This window comes from Copidosoma floridanum, unplaced genomic scaffold (genome assembly GCF_036245765.1).
Source record: "Copidosoma floridanum isolate Cflo_tuat_1 unplaced genomic scaffold, Cflo_Japanese_pri ptg000020l, whole genome shotgun sequence".
Classification (NCBI taxonomy): Eukaryota; Metazoa; Arthropoda; class Insecta; order Hymenoptera; family Encyrtidae; genus Copidosoma; species Copidosoma floridanum.
Genome location: NW_028321897.1, coordinates 32,467,977 through 32,494,631, shown reverse-complemented (window position 1 = coordinate 32,494,631; position 26,655 = coordinate 32,467,977). Strand labels below are relative to the sequence as shown.

General features: G+C 31.7%; 1 protein-coding gene across 3 annotated transcripts in view; it reads left to right on the top strand.

Moving 5' to 3' along the window:
* Positions 1 to 26,655, top strand: part of LOC106636373 (GTP-binding protein 2) — a 249,705-nt gene that overhangs the window by 50,276 nt on the left and 172,774 nt on the right. For all 3 annotated transcript variants that reach the window (XM_089593772.1, XM_089593771.1, XM_089593773.1), the window contains exon 2: positions 19,107 to 19,385. In XM_089593772.1, coding sequence (XP_089449898.1) covers positions 19,109 to 19,385 — 277 coding nt within the window. In that variant the 5' untranslated portion in view covers positions 19,107 to 19,108. The remainder of the gene's footprint in view (positions 1 to 19,106; positions 19,386 to 26,655) is intronic.

The following is a 26,655-nucleotide window of genomic DNA, read 5'->3' as shown; positions in this document are numbered from 1 at the left end:
ATAAAGAGAGGGTCGCGAGACCCATAGGAAGAACGAAGCTCTATAAGAATAAGTCCTGCATTCACGTAGTTCAGTAAAACAAAAACTTATAAAACGAAAAAAAAAAAAAAAAAAAAAAAAAAAAATCAAGCAGTTTATTACTCATAATATCATAATAGTTAAACTTCCTAAGTACTGTATTTATGCATGACGTACTCACAAAGTTCAACCATCGTGAGTACTAAACCAATTTTTTTATTTTTTTTATTATTATTTGTTTTTCAAGTTTTTGTTTTATTAAACTACATAAATGCAGTACTTATTCTTATAGAGATTCATTCTTCCTATGGGTCTCGCGACCCTCTTGTTATCTGAGAAATTGTGTTTCTTTATACTCATTTAATGTTTAAAGAACTTCGTTTTTACCGCGGGTCCCATAACCCTTTTATATCCCCTGGTTTGTTTCTTTTAGTTTTTTTTATTTTTTTAAACTTCCTTTACTTCATTTTTTTTCTTTTTCTGATTCATTTTTTTCTTCATTCTATTGTATTTTTTCAGGTCTTCATTGATTTCATTTCATTTTTTTTTATTTTTTCATTTTTCACTTCATTACTTTTTTTCTTATTTTTTGATTTTTTTTTTTTTTTTCCTTACGCTAAGTATGTAGTTAACAGTTTTACGACTATCTGTAATAAGCTGTGACTACTTTTTCCGTTTTTCAGTCAAACAAGTTTATTTGCAGTGGAAAACTTATCATACTTTTTTACGAGGATGCGTTGAATAATTTTATTTAAATACAACTATTGAACTTAAACCTCACTAAATTTCAAGAACTAACCACATTAAATACGCTGTGACGAATTTCAAGAAGAAAAAAAAAATTTTGGCCCCTTAAGGTCCTAGAGTGAAATTTTTTTTTTTTTTTTTCGTTAAAAAACATCAGCTTTTAAACTGTGCAAAAGCGAATCCTCAATATTCACAATTAAAAAAGTTATATGGTTTCTTATGTCTGTCGTAAACCAATGAGGTCAAAGAAGTCATTAAAAAATCATCAAAAATTAAATTTTTTTAAAATTTCAACAAAATATTAAATTTGAATAGTTTGAAGAATTTTTAAGCCGAGTTTGATCCAAATTAGACCATACCAAAAACTTTGTTACATTATGCAACTAAGCCCTTTAAAAAATTTCGATCGTTAATTAGTCAAAAAGTTATAAATCGATTGTCTCGAAATAAAGTATACTTACTTTTATTAGTAACAGTAATGTATTCTGAAAATTTCAAGTCCGTAGATACTTATGTGTTTGAAATATTTAATGTGGAAAAAAAATAACTTTTTGAACTTTGAACGTAATTTATTACTGAACAAAAAAACGCAGCGACTTTTTCTTACCACCATTTTGTAGGTAATTTTATGAAGAACAAAAAAACCGTAAGGCATACATGGCAAAAAACATATTAGAGAGGTGATATTCTGCAAAAAGTAAAAAGGAGTCATTTTTATCCATAAATTTTTAAATTAAAAAATGTTGCCCCACCAACTGAAACTGTGGATATTGAAATTCAGCGAATTTTTAAAATATTTATCCTAAAATACAAATGCGTCGTAACGGAAAAGTCTGTCATCGATGGGAGAAGAGCCTTGTTGACTGAGCGTATTGCGTATTTTGCAATGAACGTGTTATAATATCACTGAAATAATTTTTTTTCTCAACCAGGAAAACCATTAAGTTTTGCGTTAAAAATCATAGTAAATTAGAGTAAATTATACAGTAAATAAAATATTACTGTAAAGCTATGGTAAAACTTACAAAGCTTTAAGATACAAACTGCAGTTAAGATTCTCTGTCCTAACTCAACCATTGCTTTTATAGTACAAATTACTGTAGCTTCTTTCTACGTGTGTCATCATATTGGAGTGACTCTACTCATGACTTTTGTAAACTACACAACCGCAAATTTTACTTAAATTACAGCGTTGATTGAGATAGATAGAAAAAAAAAAAAAAATTTAACGTCAACTATCAGATTAATAGCTGTAGTTAGTTAATACACACGTATAGATGCCAATTTCTTTTGTTTTTAAATATTGAGTGCTTAGCATACATATAATGAAATGGTTGACTGAGGTTGAGAATGAGAATCGCATTGAGTTTCTGAGTATTAACTGCTCCTGATTGAAACTAATTAATGAATAATCAAAAAGTGTAGACAGTTAAATCTTTTATATTTCTTGTGGTTGACTGCTTATGCTGGAATGTACTTTTGCAAATTGTTATTGTATACTGAAATATCTAATCAGTCATAAGTTTGCTATCCTTCAGATTATTGAGTTATACACGTGTACTTAAAAAAACTAAAACAATTATTTGTTTGCTACGGTTAATAAATTAATTATTTTTTACTAAAGCTTTATGTATTGCTTCTAATGTTAACTGTTTTTTAAAGGGAAAAGGTTTAAATAATGTCTATAGTTACTTTTTTTGGAATGCGCTGACTAAAAATTATAAGCATATGTAGTGATACAGAATAAAAGCTTGGAGTTAAACTTTGTATTAACAACATTTTACTGCAACTGCTTTTTAAGAATTTTATTGGACATCCACTGCTACCCGATACATAGTTAATACTTCTTTTAATACATCTTAACAAAATAGAAATAGAACTATTTTCAAATCATCGGAAAAATGATCAAGAAACTTTCTGAAATTTAATCGAAGACTCATGTAAAACAGAAACATTGAACAAAATTGACCGCATACATTTGAGAATAGGATTTGTAGCTGTTAAACATTACAACGCAGTTTTTTTAGAATTTTTTCGTAAGTGCTTAATGTGATCTAGTACATACGGTTGTACACCATAGCTTTCGAAATAAAAGCCAGTACCTTGTTTATCAGTATACATAACAACCTAATGATTACCTGGCTTTGTATGTTTGTCAGTGTTTATGACAAGTGTTATCAGTTTTGTATACACCCGTGGGATCTGATCTGCCAGGAATACATACACAGTATGTGAAGGGATTCGCGAGAGGTGTTGCAGTATCTGCAGACTGTCTATAGTTAATTTCTGTTGTTTTTGATTGAAGCCTAATACTGTCAAAGTTCATAAGAGTGGTATGCTTGTAAGTTTCTTTCCTACGATCACCTACATATGGCTTGGATAAGTGGTTTTGTACCTTTTTTGACCAATTTTTTTTAAGGTCACAGTATTTGAAAAATTCCTATGAAGTATGCCTGCTACTTTATCAACCAATTGTTCCTTCTGGTTTTTCCTTGGTTTCGTTTGATGTGGTGTACCAATCACTTTATACCAATGTACCTTTTTCACTTATTAAGGGTTGTGTTGGCAGCAAGTTGGGCTTTCTTGTAAATCTCTTGGCTTTAAAAAAAAAGAATTTTGAGATAGTTTAAAATTTTATTGATTCTAATTATTTTACATTTAATTAAATACCATATCCTTAGACTTGTGGCTTACCAATGGGAGGTTGTTGCTCCCCGTGGATTGCTGAAATAGTAGTCGAGTCACTTGAGACTTCCATTGTTCCAAGATGTTGGCAGTCTATTCTCACTTATATGAGATATGCAGATAACTTTTGTAGATGTTTTTTGATTATTAATAATAATTTGAACAAGTGCTGGAACTCCTAAATAACTTTATTTCATTTACAGACCAGACGCCGAGGATTTTGGCCTGCGTTTGCCAGGTGGAAGCAATGTTTTAATTGATTCTTAATCATTTTTTGCCGTAGAATACGTTTATCGTTACCCAAATGCTGTAAAAGTTGTGCTTCAATTTTTAATTTAACAATTTATATAAAAAAAGTGACTTTTTTGACGTTTTGCTTCATATCACCTTTCCTGTACATTTTTTGTTATGCATACCTATAGGGTTTTTTGTTTCTTACTTGATGATCTTAAAAGAAAGCCCAGGTAGAGGTCACTAAGCATTTTTGTTAAACGGTAAATAGTGTTTAAAGTTCAAAAATTTGGTTTTCTACATGTTTCATTTTTTAAAAACAATAATACCTACAATCTTGCGATTTTCTTTTTAAAATTTTTGATAATAATGTTAACAATCGCACTAAATTTCATCAAAACCGATTTTGAACTTTTCGAGTAATTTTTATTTTTTTCTTTTTTTTTTTCTTTTTCATTACTTGCAAAATGTCCCTACACTTGTACAAAACAGTTAGACATTTTAAACCAAGCCAGAAAGTTCAAAAAACTATCAAAGTTTTGTATTCCGTTGGAATTTAAAAAAAATGTAGATTTCGACCGATTTTATGATGATTTTGTAGCGACACTACTTTTAGACACAGGTATAAAACTATATAACTTTCTAATTAAACGTCTTGAGAATTCGCTTTTGTACTGTTAAAAAGCTGCTATTTTTTTATAGAATAAAAAAAATGTCCTAGCATGCTTAGGAGCCGAGATGACTTTTTTTTTTTTTTAAATCTAAGCCGTTAATTATTAACTAATCCGGCTGAAACTTGCACATGTTGTTGTTCAATACTTATGTTTTCATACAAAAAATAGTAGCGGCGCTCGCAAAATTTCTAGTTATAGTGAAGGAGGGAGAGCCACAGCGGTGGCATACATAATAACAATTGTCACCTTCTATTATATATTGTCAAGTTACCCCAAATCGATTCCAAAAGGATTTTTTTACGTGCAAGAAAAGCTGAGAAAATTGTATTATAGCAAGCATAGAAAATTTGAAACTACTTGCTCTCTTTTCGCCAAGCTGCGCTTAAAGAGCCATCGCCGCCGTAGTGGCTCTCCTCCCTCCACTAAAACTAGGGATCCGGTGCGCGCCGCGAATACAGTACTTATTGTTTTACCAAGATTTCGTTGTTATCTAGCTGCATACAGATCGATACTATTTTTCTTATAAAAATATAAGTATTGAACAACAACATGTGCAAGCTTCAGCCGGATGGATTACTAATTAACGGCTTAGGTTTTTAAGAAGAAAAAAAGTCATCTCGGCTCCTCAGCATGCTAGGATTTTTTTTTTTAATCTATAAAAAAATAGCAGCTTTTTAAAAGTACAAAAGCGAGTTCTCAAGACGTTTAATTAAAAAAGTTATAGAGTTTTATACCTATGTCTAAAAGTAGTGTCGCTACACAATCGTCATAAAATCGGTTGAAATCTACATTTTTTTAAAAATTCCAACGGACTACAAAACTTTGATGGTTTCTTGAATTTTCTGGCTTAGTTTAAAATGTCTAACTGTTTTGTACAAGTGTAGGGACAATTTGCAAGTGATGAAAAAAAAAAAAAAAAAAATTTAAATTACTCGAAACGTTAAAAACCGGTTTTGATGAAATTTGGTGCGATTGTTAATATTATTATTGAAAATTTAAGAAAGAAAATCTCAAGATTCTAGGTATTATTGTTTTTAAAAAATGAAACATGTAAAATACCACATTGTTTAACTTTTAACGCCAGTTACCGTTAAACAAAAATGCTTAGTAACCTCTACCTGGGCTCCCTTTTTAGATTATTAAGTAAGGAACCAAAAACTCTACAGGCATGTATTGCAAGAAATGCACAGGAAAAGTGATATAAAGCAAAACGTGAAAAGAGTCACTTTTTAAAAATAAATTGTTAAATTAAAAAATGAAGCCCATTTTTTGCAGAGTGCGGATAGCAAAAATCGTATTCTACGGCAAAAAAAGCTTAAGAATCAATAACAACATTGGTCCTGCCCAAAGAATGCACATTTTTTGTCCCTGGCGTCTGTTCTATTATCTAGTTCGCACTTAAACAAGAAGAAAATAATTCGATTCCTTTTTTAGATACTTTAATTACCAGAGTTCCTGAGGTTGTATGTATAATTAACTTGTATTGCAAACCATCTGCCTCTTGCAGATGTTTGAATTTTTGCTCTCATAATCCGGTCGTTAAAAAAGTGCTATACTTTTTCCTATGATTGATAAGGTATTTAAACTTGCTGACCCTTGTTTTAGAACGAAAAACTTTTAGGAGGATAGGAGAATCTAGCTTTAAACGTTTATCCCCCCTTTTTCGTAGAAAAGTGTATTAGAGCTAAGATAGGTGTGCACCATAAAATGTCCAAACGTTCCAAAAATATGAACCACAAGGTAGATTCTCATACTTTTATCACAGAAGACTCTTCCACTATACTTCCCTTTATAATACTTATGTATTTTTAGCCATTAGAGCTTTACCTTGGAAAAATTTATTCCACACACAATATTAAAGCTATTTTTTCCAACACTTATTAGTTAACAGATATCTTTAGATTAGGAAAAGACAACTCCAAAGGAGCAGATTACTGGCATTGTTTATGTTACATTCTTTGAGTGTGGAATTTGTTTTATCGGCCAGAGCAAGAGACAACTAAATGTTCGCATGAGTAAACATGTTAGATCAGTTAAGAAACATGATCCTAGATCAGCAATACCCCTACGTTCAAACCAATTTCAATGCTCTTTTGACTTTGATAAAGTAAGAATCTTGGATCGAGAGAATAATGGATTCAGGAAAGAATGATTTGTATTACAATTTATGATGATAATATTAATCGGAAACTTGATACTAAAAAGTTAAGTCCTACCCATACAAAGTTCTTGCTTGATGTTAAACACAAATTGCTGTGTGCGTATTTATTTTTAGTTTGTCTCTACTGCATAAAGTTATTTTTCGTGTATCACACGTGTATTATATCCTATACTAATGTTTTTCACATCCTCTCTCTTTGGTCCTTATTAAACCTCTATCGTTTCTTATTTTATGTTTCTATCTTTACCTCACCTAAAAAGTTTTTATCCACATTTGTACAAATTATGCAGTTTTGTTGTCCAGCGTGTTATTATCCAGGAGCCATGTTAAACAAATTCTCGTGTGACGTTATTATGTGTTATCCTCCCACATTAGTTGGTTAGGTACTTTTTTAATGTAATAATATATTTGTCTTCATTTACTTTATCTTTAAATATTTGTAAATTTGTATACCATTTAGCTCTGGAAAGGACATCTGAAGCATGTCGAAATATTGTCGTTTTTAGATTTTTATTGAAAGACAGTCATGCTCTACATGCAAATTTCAAGAAGTATTGATAAAAAAATTGAATGTATATTAGTTAAAACTTTTTTTTTTGTTATAATTTGTTTTAATTTACATCATACAAACATGTATTGAAAACACATAAAATTTAATTTCTATTTCAAAACCTTCAATTTATTTTCTAGATTAAATAAACAAACAATCCTTTTAAATGCGAGTAATTGAATTTATCGACATTTCCCATCCAACACATAATTGCCAAAGCAACTCGAATTTTTCAGTTAAAACTACAGTTTCTAGAAATATTGTCGTACGTAGCAATTGAAAAAAAGTGCCACCCCGACCAGGACTTAAACCTGGAAGTCTTTTTTTGCCGGGAAAGTACCTTACCAATTTCACCATCGAGGTCTCGGCGACTTCTCTCCTCAATTGCTAGAATTTATACTTTTTTCGGCGATTTTTTTAGTCCAACGCCTTGCTCACATCGTGTGTAAGAATATTTCAATTTCTACGTATGACAATGTTTCTTTAAACTGTAGTTTTAACTGAAGAATTCGAGTTGCGTTGGCAATCGTATATTAGTTGGGAAATGTTGATAAATTCAATTACTCGCATTTAATACTAATCCATCGATAAATTACAGTAAAATTCTAATATTCTTACATACCATATGAAGGGAGAATCACGTCAGCTGTCCCAGCGCCGTGGTGGACGGCCCGCGCGGGCGTCAAACACGACGTTTTCAACTCGTCGTTTCGGTGTCAAAACTTTGATAAAAAAATTATCTAAAAACATATTCTCACGTATTTTTTCCTCAGCTTTACAGTGGTGGCATCAGTTTTTCAAAAATTTGCTCCCATAACCTCGAAAAATGCACTTGTTTGAAAAACACGTTTTATCTCCATGATCTTCAACTTTTGGAATTTTTTTGATAGTCTAGATCGAAAGATGAGACATTTTTACGTACCGACAATAAAAAAAAAGGGGTTTTTCGTTTTTATAACGTATTTAAATGACGAACGAGACGATGCGATCTGCGGCGGAAGGAGAAATTTGCATCATCTAACGATAAGCGAGAGAGAATTACGTTGCTCACCCTCGCCCCGAAATTTTGGAACCGAAGAGAGCTTATGAAAGAATTTGGTTGCACAGATAGAGAAGCTAGGCAAGCTTTAAATTTAGTTGCAGAACGTGGCATACTCTCATGGCCCGATAAAAAAAAGGAAAAGTTTTATCTGCTGATGTTGAGGTCTGCGTAAAAAATTTTTACGAGCGTGACAGTGTCAGCCGCTTGATGCCTGGATTAAAATATTATGTTTCTGTGAAACAGGATAATGGTCAACGTGTTCATGTACAAAAACGATTATTACTTGGAAATTTGAACGAACTATTCATTTTATTTAAAGAAGAGCATGAAAATGTCAAAGTGGGTCTCACGAAATTCGTATAGCTCAGACCTCCCCACTGTATCTTAGCCGAAAGTAGTGGCATGCATAACGTTTGCGTATGCGTGCATCACGAAAACGTAAAACTAATGCTAGATGCACTAAATTTAGAAGAATTAACGAAACCCACTGCAACACCTCTTAAAAATTCCACGGACTGTTTGAACGCCATTGTTTGCGATGATCCTTCCGAAAATTGTTTTTTAGGAAAATGTTTAGATTGTCCTAATTTCGGAAAACTTCGAAGATTATTATTAGATTCGCTAGAAGCTAAAGGAATTTGAATATTTAATCAATATTAATCATTATTTATTTCTTTATTATAAAATTGTTGTAAATATGAATAAATTTTATCAAAACATTTTTTATTTAGCCATTGTAAACCCTGGTTAACTAATTGTTGTTTACATCGCCACTACTACATTACATGTTATATAGCCAAACAGACTCACCGTAGCAGACGACACACGGCGGACGCGCTGCTGCCGCGCGTGGCCCGGCTGCCGCAGCTCGCATCATCTCGTTCATCGTTTAAATACGTTATAAAAACGAAAAACCCCTCTTTTTTTATTGTCGATATCTACGTAAAAATGTCTCATCTTTCGATCTAGACTATCAAAAAAATTCCAAAAGTTGAAGAAAGAAAAGAGTTCCAGGTTCAAGTCCTGGTCGGGGTGGCACTTTTTTTCAATTGCTATGTATGACAATGTTTCTACAAACTGTAGTTTTAACTGAAAAATTTGAGTTGCCTTAGCAATCGTGTGTTGGATAGGAAATGTCGATAAATTTAATTATTGGCATTTAATACTTACCCATCGATAAATTAGAGTGAAATTCTAATATTCTTACATACCATATAAACAATCGTTTTATTATAATTATGCGACTGTTTTATATATGTTGAGATACACTTTTTTCAAATATATATACGTGATTTAAGTATATTTTTTATATTATTTTTGCTTATTTTATATACCTACCGTATAATTATCATACTTAAAAAAACTTATTTGTTTTACAAAAAAAAATTTTAATAGTTTTTTTGACACGTATGAGCCAAAGAGTTATATAAGAGACAGATTGTATTTCAAACTAAGATATGTAGAAAATTAAATGTGTTTTTAAGTTAGTAGCTCAAAGTCGTACATAAATCAATTATTATAAATCTAATTAAAAGAAGAGGTAAGGGATATCTGTCTCTTCTTAGTTTAATAGGCCTATTAGTGCGTGAGGTGACTCAGAAAAATGATAAAGTGATACTTTAATGGTTTTCATCATTACATAAGAAATAACAATTTAAATTTATATAAGTATTACTAATTTGTATTATTGTATGACATTTTGAGTATTTCGTCATAAAAAGAAATACAAAATTTACATTTTAAATCATAGTTCAGCAGTATTATTATTTAAGGGGATTCCAGCAGGTGAAGTAGAGAGATCGTAGGTAGTTAAATTGATAGATAAGAACCCACTGAATTTAGCGTTGTCCTTATTTACCCCTCTAACAGTAGAAAATTTAGAGATATTTAATTTCAAATTTCCCACATTATACACAATCTCTTATGGAGCAACATAAAAATTTTTTAATTTTCTAACCATAATGTAGGAGTTACATATTAGGACAGTAACTGTTTTATAGAAAAAATCTCAGCTTTCAGATGGTACCTTGCAAAATATAGGTAACCCTGAAAAAATTCAAGATATTCCGTAAAGTATTTATTAAGTCGTTGTATTCTGCTTGTATTAGCATATAGTTTTTACAGTTACACACATACATGTTGGTGCTCGCACATATACTTGCAGCAGTGATACCAACTGACACGATTATTTTTAGGTTGGTACCAGTGCTCGCTTGAGCCCCCTTAAGGAGTTTCGGGAGTAATAATAAACTGCAGAGATCACAATGACATTCAGTTTTCTAGATATTATAAAATATGCAGAACGTGAATACATTTTTTGAATATCTCTTATATTATAAATTATTTTTTAAAGAATCATACAAACGAAAATCATGTGAGCATCACATAACGAATACACTTAGTTATTAAACAATAAAATACCAAACAGTATGGAAGAAACTGCCACGTTATACTACAGTATTGATTATGCAACAGCAAAAGAAACAGATAAATCTGACGGAAACATAAAGTTAAATTTTTAATTACAAGTTTAAAATGCAATTTATGAAGACTTATCACCTCATGAGCTAAAATTAAAAATAAATTCAGTTTCTAGAAATAATTCTAGAAAAATGTTTTATAATTGAAAATGGCATTAAAATCATGTTGAAAAATATTTTTAGAATACATATGTTAAGTAATCAAATCAATACTAAATTTTGTTATAAAAGGATATGTGATCATTAATGATTGAACATTAGCTTTAATCGTTATTATAATCCACAGTAAAACATAATAATGATAACTTTTCGTACAGTTTTTAATTTTACGTAAATAGTATCACAGGATAAGATTCATCGTGTTATGTATTATCATGAAAGACGTGGTGGGTTGGGTAACAAAAGGGAGACTTACGGAAACTGGTGACTCCTGGTTAGCCCCAAATCCTTTCATGGCAACAGAAAATGCTGTTTTCCTGGTTTATACTCCAGTTTCTGTTTTTGGCAATAAAGCGTAGCGTTGCCTCTTACCAATCTGTACAAAAATTAGAAAACAAAAAAATTAACAAATTTGATGTAAAAAAATTACACTAAGTGGCTTCCTCACCTTACAGAAGGAATCCACCGACAGTAAAATCCAATATAAGCTCAGGTGAGTCTTGCTGGCACCCTGGATTTTAGAGGGGGAGGGGACAGAAATGCTCTAATCCAATTTCAAAATTTGTTTCTTGGATCGTCTGCTTTACTTGATTACAATGGAGATACAGCTGTACAAGTGTTAAAAGCAGGGCAAGTGTAGCTAGTAACGTGAGCATGTCTAGTATGAAGGCGTAAGAAAACTTGGACGGTACTCTAAAGATCAAGAAAGCTTTTTACAGAGCTGAGAAGTCAAGTAGAGAAAGAAGCAAAAAAAGGTAATTTTATTTCAAAAATGAGAAGTACCTTAATACTCCGCAGGTTGTAAAAATGCTTTCAACGCTACTTGATTGAGCGAAAGAGCGGATCTATTTTTAAATTAAAAAAAAATTCTTACAAATACATGAAGAGATTATGGATCTCCACCATGAAAACAGCATAAACTAAAGAAGGAGGAATTGACGTAGCCTAGAAAATGATACATAACTAGAGAACTCGTAGTAAAAAGAAATTGAAATTGAAATCAGAAATAGATTTCTCACAGTCACAAAAAGGATGAAAAATTATTCACCCGGCTATGAAGTTATTGTTCAGGTATTGGTTGCTAATGAGCAAACCTCTACTTAAGTCAATGAAAGACAGTTTCAGCCTTGACTAGTCAGAAGCCACTGTGGATGGTTTTTGTTACTACGAAAAAGGGAATATTTTTATAAAAACTTAAGGTGTAACGGATGTTCCTGCATTCTTTCGACAAGTTGAGACGTCAGTAGTTTACCTACGAAAGGTGGTTATCAACAAACATCATATTACCCAGAAAGTTAAGGGCTTGGACGCTATTGTTCCGGAATAAGAGGTAAGGAATTTTTCAAAGATATGCTTGGCGCCAAAAGCCGAGACTTCATAGTCCTATTCCTAACACCACGTGCAAGAGGAAAAAGAATAGCATGAGTCGCTCTTAAAAAATTGAATGCTAGGCTAGTAGAAATTGTACGCAGAACCAAATCGGATTTGTTTGCTGCTAATTAAAAAAAATGCTAGCCTTAAGCCTAATAACTTCACAAGAATTTTTATCTAGACACACGTACCACAATTTTTTGACGCACTGTATAGTACGTTTCACGAGCTATTTGGCCTCTAGCACTACTGTAATTATTATTAGATAAACTATGGTCGACGTACCAACTAGAGCTTCTCGATCAAGTTCTGCTACGTTCTACCCAGTAACCCACACGAGAAGAATTTCACGCAAACAAGTAATTCTTTTATAAACTGAACACGTTTCTGACCGTCACATTTTTTGTTTGGCTGATAATTTTTTTTTTGAGTTTTATGTAGAAAAAAAAATCTACCTGTTCGAGATTTTTTTTTAGATAGAAAGGGTCGAGAATTTAAGAGTTACGTGATTTTTGCCTTACAGACTCATTTTCAAACACTTATAATCCTGGTTCTTTTTAAGCTAGAGTAAATTTTTTTTTAATTTAAAAATAATTAAGTAAATTTTAAGAAAACAATATTTATAACAAAATTTATAACTAATTTTATATTGTTATTAACAATTTAAATATTAAAATCGATTTTTTTTCTATGGTCCCCAAAATTGAACGATTATTTAGTACAACCATCATATTCTACGTCGATTTTTCTATAAAAAATATGTTTTTAATTAATGTAGAGATTACTATTTCTGGGACAGGTACATTAATTCATGTAGCGTGGCACATCGCACCGACACGTGGCACGCAGACACCTTTACATGCTTCTTCTTCTTACCCTACATCTTTTTTCTCAATAAAATTAATGGTTATTAAACTATTAGTCTATTTTGTCATTTTATTGTTGGTTTCTACTTTTAAATTTGGCGGACTTTGGTCACGAATAAACTACAGAGGGCAATACGTGCTCAAGATATACTGGTTACCTTTGCTGGTACGCTAGCCTGTAACTTCTAGTATATGTAATACATTGTTAGAGTTACAACCTTTTTCTTCTGTGAAAGCATTATAAGTTTCATTTGAAAGCTGTCATTACAGTTACTTTATTAAAATTTTATTTATTTATTTATTTTCCATGTATAGATTTACATCTTTTTACATACCTCTACCCCTCACACGACATGCCGTGCGCTTACAATTTTCGCTCCTAAATCTAGTATTATTTTATCTTCCTCATGTACATCAATTTCCCTTCTTTACAAGCACATTATCCTCTAGCTTCACAAATTCTCATTATTCATTTAAATTATTCCTAAACTCCTAAACGCGTCCTCTCCTTAATTCAGAATAATAATCCCCCCCCCCCCATTTATCTTTAGCTCTTGATCTGGCCACTTTCTTGAATTCTATAACATACTTGCAAATTACCTCAACCGGATCCCCTTTTAATAGTCTGACCAATCTTTGCAATCTTTGTCTAATTGCCTCCTCCGATCCTTTCAATCGCACTTCCTCTACTGCTCCAGGCCACTCTATATTAATTTTTTTCCTCGCTATCTGACAATAAAAGATATGCTGAATACTTTCCTCCCTTCTCTTGCATACCCTGTATGTGCTATCTAAAAATCCTTTCTTGCCTGCTTTACCTACACTCCCGCATCTGAGCCTTGTTCATTGTTCTTTAATGTTTTCTCCCACACCTTCTTTTCCCAATAATCTTCCGTTCCTAATTTTTGTTTAATATATTTATAAAAATTACAATATTCCGATCTCTCTATCCTTACCCAATCTAACTGCACTTCCTGGTCTTCTTTTACTTTTAGCCCATCTGTCATTCTCTTTTTCAACTCCCACCTCTCAAGTGTATCAAACATCCCATTTAACCCCACTCCATCACCTACTTCTTTAAAAGTTTCCGCAGTTACTTTATTAATATTTTTTTTCATTTAAAAGTTTTTCTGATCTCTGTTTGGTAGTTACTAAGAACTTTTGTGAAAACTGCTTGGAATTTGTTGTCTCGTCTGGACTAACGTGTCTTAATTTATAGGTTACGAAACTATCTTTGTAGTGTGTATTTTAGGAAAGTGACGAGTCATTTCAATTGTTTTGGCTGACACACATGTGCAGGCTTGTGCGCGGGAAAAGTTTAATACCAGCACGATGCCTAATACAATAAGCACGAACTTTCGTACCGACAGACATTTCAACCCTTTAAATTTAAAAGGTCACTCAAGTAAAGTGTCTTGATTGCAAAAAGTTACTACAGATCAACTACGTCAACTTAATGTACGAATGACTGCTGAGGCTTTACAACAAAGAATTGAAATGGTATTACTTGTACGACATGAGATCCATGGAGTATACTTAGTTTTTAATTAATTCTTGATGCTCATAATCATGTTTTATTTATTACAGCAGGAAGATAAATTAGAGTCTTCTAACGAAGTATCTGATGTACTATTGAGTAGTAATGGAACTTCGGAACCTTCAGGTGGAAACCAAATGTTATTGAATAACAGTGTTGATCGTTTAAATAAAAGATTGCGTTTCTTGAGATCACCGCCTATTAAAAAGCGTAAATTAAAACAAAAACGTTTTTCTGAGGAAAAAGTTCAAAAAAATTACTGAGACAATTAAAAAAAAAGTTTTTCATGTAAACATCGATGATCCAGATGTTGTTGATGAAGATAAGAATGATGTAGCAATTTTAAGAACCTTACAAAAAAGTTTTAACGCCAGTACAAACCGATGTCATGAAATAAAAATTTTGGTCTTATCAAAAAATCCAGGTCAACTTTCCCACAGCTACTTGCCATGTGATAAATACTGCAAAAATATTGTTAAAGGTGAAGAAATATGAGGCAATCCAAGTCCCAAAAGCCATCCATCTTTAAGAGTGGATGTTATTAACAGTATAATTAACTTCGATCAGTCTGATGAACACACATAAATTATGCCCGTTAACAAATATTTTGTCTCCGTGATAGTGGATGGTTACAAAATACAGATGTTAAAACGGCTGATTTTGAGTAATTTAAAAGAATTGTAGAACTATATAAAAAAGAGTATCTGACAACTACGTATAGTTTTTCAAAGTTTGCTGGCATACGACGAGAACATTGTATACTGGAACCAGTGGCTGTGTCTGATACATAAAAATATTAAACTCATCATAGTTGGAGCGAATTTGAAATGTATTACAGTTGACTCCAAGTGACCAGTATCTAATTATCATGATAGTCAAGATGGTATAACGCGTGATATTCAATCTACTAATTCTTTTGGCATCATGCGATGAGTGTCCCGTTGTAGATAATGTTATTGAAGGATTACAACAAAATTTCGATAAAACATTCATTAAAAATGTGCAGTACGAACAGTGGGTGACAATAAATAGAACTTCACTACAAACTTTCAAATCTAGTGTAGATAAATTTTCACAACTTTTAAGCAATGGCTTGAAAAAATTGCTGATTCATTCTTTTTTTGTCCAAAAAAAATGGAATTCTTGGACTTGGAAAAAAAAAACTAATGAAAAATAAATGTATTGTTATATGTAATTTTAGCGAAAATTATGCATTTGTTTTACAAAATTCCATACAATGTGTGCACTGGAATAATGATCAAGCAACTGTACATCTATTCTCAATTTACTATTAAGATAAAAAAGATGACTTCAATGTAAAAAGTTTTGTTTACATTTCTGAATGCTTGCATTACAACACAGTTGCTGTTCATCTTTTTCATAAACAACTTGTAAAATTTATTGAGACGAATTTAAAAGGTGTTGATAAATTATTATATTTTTTGGACGAAGCAAGCGCACAGTACAAAAGCGAAAAAAACTTTATTAATCTTACACATCATGTAAAAGATTTTGGAATATTTGCTGAATGGCTTTTTTTTACTACGTCTCATGGCAAGGGACCATGCGGTGGAATTGGTGGGACGTTAAAACGACTTGCTGCTAGAGTTAGTCTTACAAGGATAAATAATCCTATTCAAATACCTCGCGAATTATTCACTTGGGCAGTAGAAGCTTTGCAAAGTATAACGTGTCGTTATTCAACTAATGATCAGTAGAATAAGGAAGAACAAATATTGTCAGAACGATTTCAAAAGCTTGAACAATAAAAGGCACTTCACAATTCCGTTGCATAATACCGATCTCTCTTCAGAGACCAAAAGCAAAAATATTTTTATTAAATGATAAAACAACAATTGTAACAATCTTTAAATAGACATTAAGTTAATTATATGTCATGTTTCAAGATATATATGAAAATGTTTTTTTATTTACTAACATGTTATTATTTCGATAACCATTATTGTTATTGAGAGAAAAGATGTATGGTTAGAAGGAGAGGCGTGCAAAGGTGAATACGATGGTTGTATTAAATAATCGTTAAATTTTGAGGACCATAGTTAAAAATCGATTTTATGATTTAAATTGTTAATAATAATATATAGTTATTTACAAATTTTGTTGTGAATATTTTTTCTTTTTTTTTAATTTACTTCAGTATCTTCAAAATGAAAAAAAATTTACTCCAGCTGAAAAAGAATCGGAGTTATAAATGTTTGAAAATAAGTCTAAAAAAAAAAAAAAAAGAAATTCGAATTGGTATATTTTTTTTATATAGAACCCATAAAAAAATGTTCAGCCGATTAAAAATTGTATCGGTCAGATTTTGCCTCAATCTGTCCAGTTTGTAAAAGAATTATCCAATTACAGAAAGGACTTTACTCAACCTGCTAAAAATTATCAATCTTTATGACGTCCTAATTAAGGAAAATCGGCAAAAATAAAAAGGTTTTCTATTATCCATGAATTAGTTAGATAATAATTGTTTTAATAGAGAGTTCATGATTTATTTATAGTCATTTTGTGCAATTTTGTGCAATCAGCAATAGTTATTAAATATTCAATGATAAAAAAATATAAAAATCTGTTAGTAGTATCTTATTAACTGTAAATAATTCACTGTATTTACGGGTACAAATTAACATAGTACGTTGGCTCATTTTGTTGGTTAGATACATCCTAAACATCGACTTGAAGAAAAAAATAGTGGTGAATAGTTGGCAAAATTGCACGCATATACGGATTAGAATTAGGGGTGGAAAAGAAAAGAGTCGCACGAGAGTTCAAATGAGACAGAACAAGACATGTTTTATCAGAATATTCACCTTATAATATTGGTGTGAATTTGGCTTTAATAATTTGTGTGAAAAGTTTTTCTTTTAATGTTATTTTAAGGTTTATCTATGAAAATGTTAAAATTTCTAATCTTAACTATAATCAAAAAACACATGGGATATCTTCCAATTAAAATTTAGGACAGAAATCAAATTTTTTCACTCCCTTATAACGTATATTTCATGTTTATAGTCATGTTATAGTTTCATTTTGATTAACATTGGTATTTGTAATGAAATTTCTAAAACAAAATTGGGTTACTACGATTATCAGTAGGTTGAAGTAAGGACGTTCGGTAGTGATAGTGGGGGGCGGGACCACTTGCGGGGCAAGGGGGAAGTAGCGATGAGTGAAGACTTGGCATCGCCGAATGGGTCTCCAATGTGTGAGTGTTCATGTACACACATATAAACACACATTAGGTGATGTGCACTCAGCAGTGTCTGCACTGTCTGCTGCATTAGTTACGGCAGCGCATGCGTATACTTGTAATGTATTTGTGCTAAAGATATAAGTATTTGATTTTTATTCGTTATAAAAATGTCATAAAAATGAGTAAATAATTAATAAGATTTGTGACAGATACATGTACATACAATTATATTCGTAGCTCTCATTCGTAGAGTAGATTTTAACGTAATTGTTGATATAGAGGGTGACGCTAGTTTACGATCGTTTTTATTAAAAAAACAACATCCTTTTTTCAAAAGAGAAGCTAATGTAAACAAAATTCTTGAATTTTTGTGTAACTTGAAAAGTCTTATTGAAAGTGATACGTTAAATAATTAAGACAGACTCTAGTCTCTGCGATTACAACAAGCATGTGATTTTATTATGTTGTGTAAAGAAATTGTATTGTATAAAAATTAGAAATTAAAAATTTTATGAAGAAAAATAAATGTGTGTTATTATAATACATTGTTTTGTTATGGGAACGGGTGAAACCTATGTACATACACTCGCACACATATACATATAAGCTTATGTTTTATACAGAAATACATAAATATCTACCATAATATTCAAATATTTACTGATTTACGTCCTAGAATATTTTGAATTTTCCGCTTCTTGCTACGTTGCCTTTGCGTTTTTGTCGAACTATTATTTAATTTTTTTATTCATAAATTAATTAGATGATCGTCGCGAAACTTTGCGTGCATATAGTTAATAACATCATTTGTGACATATAAAAAAATTAGAGACATTCATCACGCCAATTTTTTTAAAACTGAGTTTTTATAAGTTTCGCCATTAGCGACCGTGCTAAAATGACTGAACTTTAAAATTCAATATCTTAGAAACCAAAGACGAACCTCTTGAAATTTTAACAGCTTCATTTAACAACAATAAGAACGTCTGGTTAAAATTTCAAAAAGATTTACATCAGGGTTCTATCTCTACCGAACGTCCTTAACCAAAATAGGAATACAAAACAAGATAAAAATAAAAAGTAAAATCATGGGATACATTATCAAAAATCAATATTTCTTTTATTAGATAAGCACTTCATTTCAATTATTTTTCAATTTTTGTTTTGAAACTAGGAATATAGAATTTGGAAAAGTAGTTGCGAAGTGTAAAGCCTGGTGCAATGCTTTTTTTTTTTGGTGTATCGATGTTACACTTTTCATGACTTTATTTTTCACTCTCCATCACTTACCGAAATTGATTATACGGTTAACTGCTACTTTGTATTTTAATGTAGTTGAAAAAAATTTTTTTTTAAGAGTTTTTCATTTGTTTTCAGAGATGGAATCGTTTTTAGATTTGTTTAACACGGATAATAGTAATTCAAAATTCAAAAAATTATCATTGGATAAGTATGAAAATGAAGATATCGATTTGTCAGATTCAAACAACAGTACTTCTGAAGACAGCGGAGATAGATTACCTCCGGAACCAGAACAAGGAAATATTGAATACAAATTAAAACTTGTGAATCCATCTAATCAGAGATTTGAACATTTGGTTACTCAAATGAAATGGAGACTTCAAGAAGGACATGGAAAAGCAATTTATCAAATAGGTAAGAGGTGTGAAAGTTTTTTAAGGAGTTGACAAATTTTTTTCATGCCAACATGTACATATAAAGATCAAAAGTCATTTATTTGTGAGATGCTTAAAATTTATTACATAATTTTTGTATCGCCTAAAATGTTTTTATTTTGATATCGATACCCATTAAAAAAAAAAATTTCTCCCAAAATTATACTGGTTATAGAATACAAAATTAAGTTTTTTCTTTGGAGAGAAAATACTTGAGGTTTGGAGTGCATCATTATGTTTTGTAGTATATAGCACTAGTCGAAAGTGAAAGCAGATAAGTACTCATAATTTATAATGTTTTTTGTCTAAATTTTTATGCTTGGTCAAAAGACCAATACTTGATTTTCGGTGAGTTCGTACGAACGATAAAAATATTCTTTGTATATTTAATATGTTTTGTGTCTTTGGTTAGATGTTCAATAAAGAGCTTCACCGTTATAAAAACTCTAAAGATCTTCGTTTTAAAGACAGTCACTTACGGATTGACTTGCTCTCCGTATTTAGCAACACGAGTTCTTCGACAATTGGCTACTGACTACTCGGATACTCACCCTTTGGCAGCTCGTGTGATTCGTCAAGAGTTTTATGTCGATGACTGTCTGTCAAGTGGACATTCTTTCAAAGAAGCAAAATTTAAATGCCTTCAACTGTACGAATTGATAAAGCTGGGTGGCTTTCCTGTGTGTAAATGGCAAGCCAATCAGACTAGTTTACTGAAAGATCTACCCGTCGAGTATTCATCTGGTAAGAAGTATCTTAATGACAACGAAGAGATCATTTCAGTCCTCGGTTTGCATTGGAACCCTAAATCGGATTCCTTCAAATTTCAGTTAGATGTCTCAAAATCAGTTATTCCTTGGACCAAACGGCGACTCCTAGCGCAGCTGTCAACATTTTTCGATCCGTAAGGATGGCTAGCGCCTGTTATCGTATTCGCCAAGATTTTATTTCAGTCCTTGTGGCTGACGCAGTTATCCTGGGACGATGAGTTACCTTCCTTGGCTACTGATCCTTGGTTACGTTGGCTTACTGAAATGCCCTACTTAACAAGCTCAGGATTCCCAGATGGAATCACTATGCTATTAATAGTGACTCGACTGAAATTCACGGTTTCGGCGATGCTTCCAAAGGTGCTTATGTGGCTGTGATATATCTTAGGGTTAGGCGAAGTGAAGCTATTTACGTTTCAATACAGCTTGCCAAGACCAAAGTCGCCCCTATTAAAGTCCTGAGTATTCCAAGATTGGAACTCTGCGCTGCCCAATTGCTAGTCAAGGTCGTACGATGCTTCGTCGAAGTCACTCAGCTGAACTCAGCTCCTATACATTTGTGGTCAGACTCTAAGAATACGTTGTATTGGATAAACGATCTTCCTTCGCATTGGCCGGTGTTCGTAGCAAACAGATGCTCCGACATTCATATTCTAACTCCTCAGGCTAAATGGCACTATATTTCGACAAAGCAGAATCCGGCTGATCTAGCTTCCCGCGGCATTCTCGCTAGTCAGCTTCTCAATACTCATTTGTGGTTTGTGGTTGTCTAACTTGTAATACTCGTTTTATTATTTCGCGCACCCCCTTTACTCACACCTCTTCACGATGATAAAAAAGCCGTTCAGTTGGTTCTAAAATCATGGGTTAGCAAAACCCAAGGAACGGTTTTTTGCAAATATCCACCAGAAAATAAGTACCCTCCGATACCTTTGTGGTAAAGGAAGAGAAAAAGTTCCTCCCTTCCTGAACCAAAAATGGTTCATGGGAAAAATTCCTAGTGCGCATACTATCTGAAGCAAGTGAGTTCATCTTTCTTACTATATTACATAATTGAGATACTCGTATTTAGTTATTAACGAAAGACATTTTAACCAAAAAAAACGATACAATTAGATAATCCACCTATTAAGGTATATTTAATAAGTAGAATAATTAAAATACGTATTTACAGAAACTCTGGCAAAAGAATTGAAAAATCTGAAAAAATCATTTGAAACAGGTTATTTCTGAGAAAACGACAGTTGTTACGAGGAAGATAAATCAAACAAAGATGCAAGGGCAGTAATATCTGTATTGATCGATGAAGAAATTTAACAAGAATTAAATTATATACCACTGATTGATCAGGACCATCTCAGCACAGCAGTCATTGATGCCTAGCTGTCAATGAAAAAAAAAAGAAAAACGCGCAATGAGCAAAGTTCTGTTATCGTCAATGCCAAAGTTAAAATTGACACGCATCTGAAACTTGCAACAGTTAAGATTCAAACGAAATTATAAAAAATTAAAAAAGACATTCTATTGTTAAAAAGTAATGGTTAATCGCGGATAATGATCGTGGTGGTACCCTGGAACTGGAGATCGGGATGGAGGAAGATCCCAAAGGAATAGCATTAAATAATTGTGAGTAATGTGTTTTTAATCAATTTTTATTTAGCAGTAATATAATATATCATTGTGTTGAAGATAAAAATGCATATAATGTAGAATGTGATATGTTAATTTTAAACAAAAGCATTGGGTTGGTAGATGGTACGGTGACAGTACCATGACATGAACATTGGCCTGATGTAACCATTTTTGTAACTATGTTATCGGATCATTACTGGCAAACAATGTTGGCCGCTGCTAATGTCAGTATTATGCCAACATTAGGCAATACCAACTTTCTGTTATGGGCTAGGGCAGAAATGGCACATTACGTCACTAGAACACAAGGTATGAGCATGAACGCCCAAAAGGCACGGTTGTTGTATGTTTGTACCCAAGCCGCGAGCATTATCTTTCTTACTGAGGGCGCAAAGTAAAATTTTAGGCCTGTGGGCACATTTTTGTAGAAAAATTCTCTAGATGCGAAGGGTGAAAAAACCTTTTTTGCCTATGGGTTCAAAGTAATTAAAAGGACGCTAAGTGTGGCCCGAGGGCACAAATCCACAGTTGCACTTTGTGACCACGGTAAAAAATAGCATTACTTAATGACGGCGCCAATTGTGTATATAGGTGCAAGTGACTAAGAATTATTTTTAAATATAAGGAAGCAATGCCTACAGTAGAAGTTGTAGATGTTAAAAACGTTAATGAAATGAACGCTAATACTTTTCAGTTCGAACGTTTTTTTGATACAAATTGCAAGAAACTGCCAAAAACCGTTGATATTTTGATAATTTTTTTAATGAATAATTAATTATAAACGCATTAGGCTCACCGAACTTTGGTAAACTATAGGCCTGGCGCGTAGAACACATGCATGTACATGGTGTTTTTTTTGGAGGGGTACGTTGCATAGTTTTTTCAAGAAGCCGATTATTTATTAAAAAAGCACTTTTTTGTAACAGCTTCAGAAAGTCGAACAATGTTAAATTTGTGCGCATTCTCTTCCTGAAGAGATCTTTTAATCTGTATTGATGACTAATTAATTCTTTTACAGGTGGCCTTGCAAATTAAGTAGCAAAAAACTGCTTAGTTGAAAAGCAAAATAACATGGCAAGTTTTAAAGCAATCACTGCAGAAGTTTTTACATGAGAAAGGTAAGATTTTTTGTTAATTGTCTAATAAGATCAATAAAAGCAAAAACAATTTTTTTTTCATAAAAATTTCTGACGCTTCCTTCGAAACCAGCGACGCTAGAATTTTCGGATCTTATGGTTAAATAGTTGCAATTTATTTATAAAATGATGATATGTTTTAACAAGATACAATTTTTTTAAACTCATGTTTGCTCGAACGGCTAAACAAATATTACTCAAGCTACTTGAGATTTTTAGAGTTTTCCTAGTCACACAAAAATTCATAGCCAACCAATTTAAGGTAACTCTAAAAGATAAAACAAAATCAAGCATCTGTTTTGCAAAGAAAATATTATTTACAATTTTACAGTGGATCATTACCTCTGTCTTGCATGTTTCTCTAGTTTTCACTTGATTATTATATTGCTTTCTTTATAATGTTAGTGCTATTAGTGATGTCTTACATTATATCATGAATTGTAATATATATGAGGCAAGACAACATACAAAAATTTATTATTATTATTATTATTATTATTATTGATAGTATTTTTGTTACTATAACTGTTGCTTTTTTATAAAATTCAATTACCTGTAAAATAAGATACTTATCCGTATTTTACACAACATAGCACTAAGAAAACTATGGCTGGCACGAACTATTACCCTCATATAGTACAACTCCACAATGGTGTGTAGTCCCGTAGCAGCACCATTCGCAGCATACTGTACGAGTTGCAAAGCACCTATCACGCATTCAGCCTTGTATGGTACTGTACCAGTCTTACAAGTGATTGATGGACACAGCTCTATAGCTGTCAGATAACACCCCCAGTAACCTATAGTCTTATTCATTTCTATAGTGTCCCACATTAGGACGTTTAATTGTAGTACGTACGATACGCCGCGTGCAGCGCATGGCTTCAAGGATGTTGGTAGTTGATTCTAGCAAGTTTTAGGAGACGGCATGTATTCTTATCGTAAGTAGCTCTTACCAGCCAGTTTTTGCAGTGTGGTCACTTTTAAATAGAGTTTGAAGTTAAAAAACCATGTCTCTTTTAACTTTTATCATTAAGCTTTATAACTCAAAAAATGAATTAAGGGCAAACTTGAAATTTCCAGAAAATATTGCTATAATTATCATAAACTGGTCTGCTTACACACTCTATGATTTTCAGCAGCTACACAAAGTACTACATTGCGCACTTCGAATTGCGTTATACAAAACAACTGCCTAATAACAAATCTAGATCACGACTACTCTATTCTACTAAAACGATTTAACCTACTTACTATTAAAAAAATACATACATACTTTGATGGTTTATTTCTACATAAACTCACCCACAATATCATCCGCTGTCCCAAACTTTCGACACTCTTTTTTCCACGATCTACCTCTCATAATTTAAAAAATACCAGCACAGTTTTCGAAAGGACACTAACAAAAAACTATCTATTTAATTTACCCATCCCTTGATTAAGAAGACTTATGACCTCAACTGTTCAAAATTTATCAGAATCCAACAGTTTACATCAATTGAAAAGTATCTTACGTGCTATCTTGAAATAAAAAGAATCACTATGGGTCACGGAATCCATGACAGAAGCGAAGCTTCATTGAGATTTTTTATAAAGAAACTTGTTCTTTGAATCATGTAATTTTTTGGTAATTGTTTACTAACATTATTTTTCTTAAAAGTATAAAATTTATTAATGCTCATTTATCATTGAATTTTGATATTAACACTGAAAATTCATTTTGGCTTCCAACTGGAATGGGTTATTAATTATTTTTAAGTTAAAATTTTCTTCTAAAACTTGGATTAATGGTACAGCAACTTTGGAAAAAAAGTCAACATTAAAATCTCCGCTTACCACCACAGGAATCTTATTATAATATTTTTTAAGCATAGCAGAACTCCCGTCTGTATGTATTTATAGTTGTTCAAGGATAAATGCAATTATATTGTTAACAAAAGTATTAGGCGATGTATAAATAGCTACAATAATTATCTCTTTGTCTCTTTGCACAAGGCATTTAAATTGACGTATTTCTCTTACTGAGCTCTCACCAACAGTAGCACTTCTTATATTTGGAATGCGTAAATTCTTCAACTGTTCAAACTTTTGATTTTAGAGTTCCATGAGTCTCATTTCACTCTCAAATTTTAGCGCCCGTTCAGTGACGTCACTCGATTTATAATAATGTTTTTGTACGTTTTATAATATGAATCACGTATTATCATCTATTCATGATTAAAAAACGATGATATTGGTTACCGTGAGAAAAAAATTTTGGTACATTGTCCGAAATTTGAATGCGGTATCTCGGTTTGTTAATCAGATCATCAGTTATCAGTCCACTACACCACATCGCCACTGTTTTCGCTGCATGAATACAGTACATATACCAACTGCTTCTTTACGTACGTATAATTTTTTTTTTTTTTTTTTTCAAATTATGTCAAATTATTATAAATTTACCTCTTTTATCTAAATTGCGCTATCTATATATATATTTTTTTTTTACTTTATAGAAACGTTGCACTTATATTTATAGTGAAAATCGCTGGAGTGCGAAAAACTTTGTCAATTAAAATTACAAAGTAGTAAAAAAAGTCATCCACTTCGATTATTTAATATTAGATAGTTTTGGAAACAAAAAGACAATTGTAAGCCTATATACATACACGTTACCATAGACGTATAATAAAGGACCAAGTTAATTTTCCAGAAAAAAAAAAAAAAAAAATAATGCCAAACGAAATACCAAATAAAACAGATCGGCTATTCCACACAAAATTACAATTAATTTTAGACGGTGTAACGCGTAATAACATTTTCAGTTAAGCAATAGCTTATGTTTACACAAAAAAGTTTCAGAAAAACGTAGACTACTGCATGCACATTTTATCACATCATTATATCCTAATAATAAATAATTACACCTGAAAACATAGATACTATAATAATAATATCTTTATAATATCTAATGAAATATTCACAAATAACAAAAAAATTACAAAATGAGTTATTAAACATATGCTACACGGTCCACATAATAATGAAAGTTCGTATTTAAATAAAACATACAAAAACGTATGAAAGATTTTCTAAGCTTTCACTGATTCAACAACATTTTTAAAAAGTGGCTATCTTAAATATAAGCAAAGGAATAAAATTTGCAAAAATTTTTTTAAAAAAACAATAACGGAAAAGAAATTCCAGCTAGCAATTCAATGGTTATGCCATATAGTCAATTTTTGTTTATGAAATATAAATGCCATATTAATATTAAATTATGTGCTTCTATACAAAGAACTAAGTAAATTAAGAACTACAAATATAAAAAAATTTGAGATAAAATTAAAAATAATGGTAACAGTAGAGGATATTAAGTCCAATGGAAGCCGCCTGCAGATTAAAAGAACTTATAACTTGTGTAAACGTCGCAAGATATTTCATTTGACAATTCGATTAAAAACTAAACAAAAACTTAGTTACGAAGAAAATAATGTTGAAAACACAATAGAAAAACGGCGAAAACCACTAACAGCAAGTTTAAAATAAACCAAATTGAGCGGAATTGATAAAATATGGTAACATTCTACAGTTCTATATGTTTAGTATCCGACTCAAAACTTGGCAAAAACAATGAATATGTGAAAGTCAGTTACCATACGTGTTCTGACAATTTTTTGCCATGTTACTTATTTAAAAAAATATCCAGGGAGATCAAAACTTATAA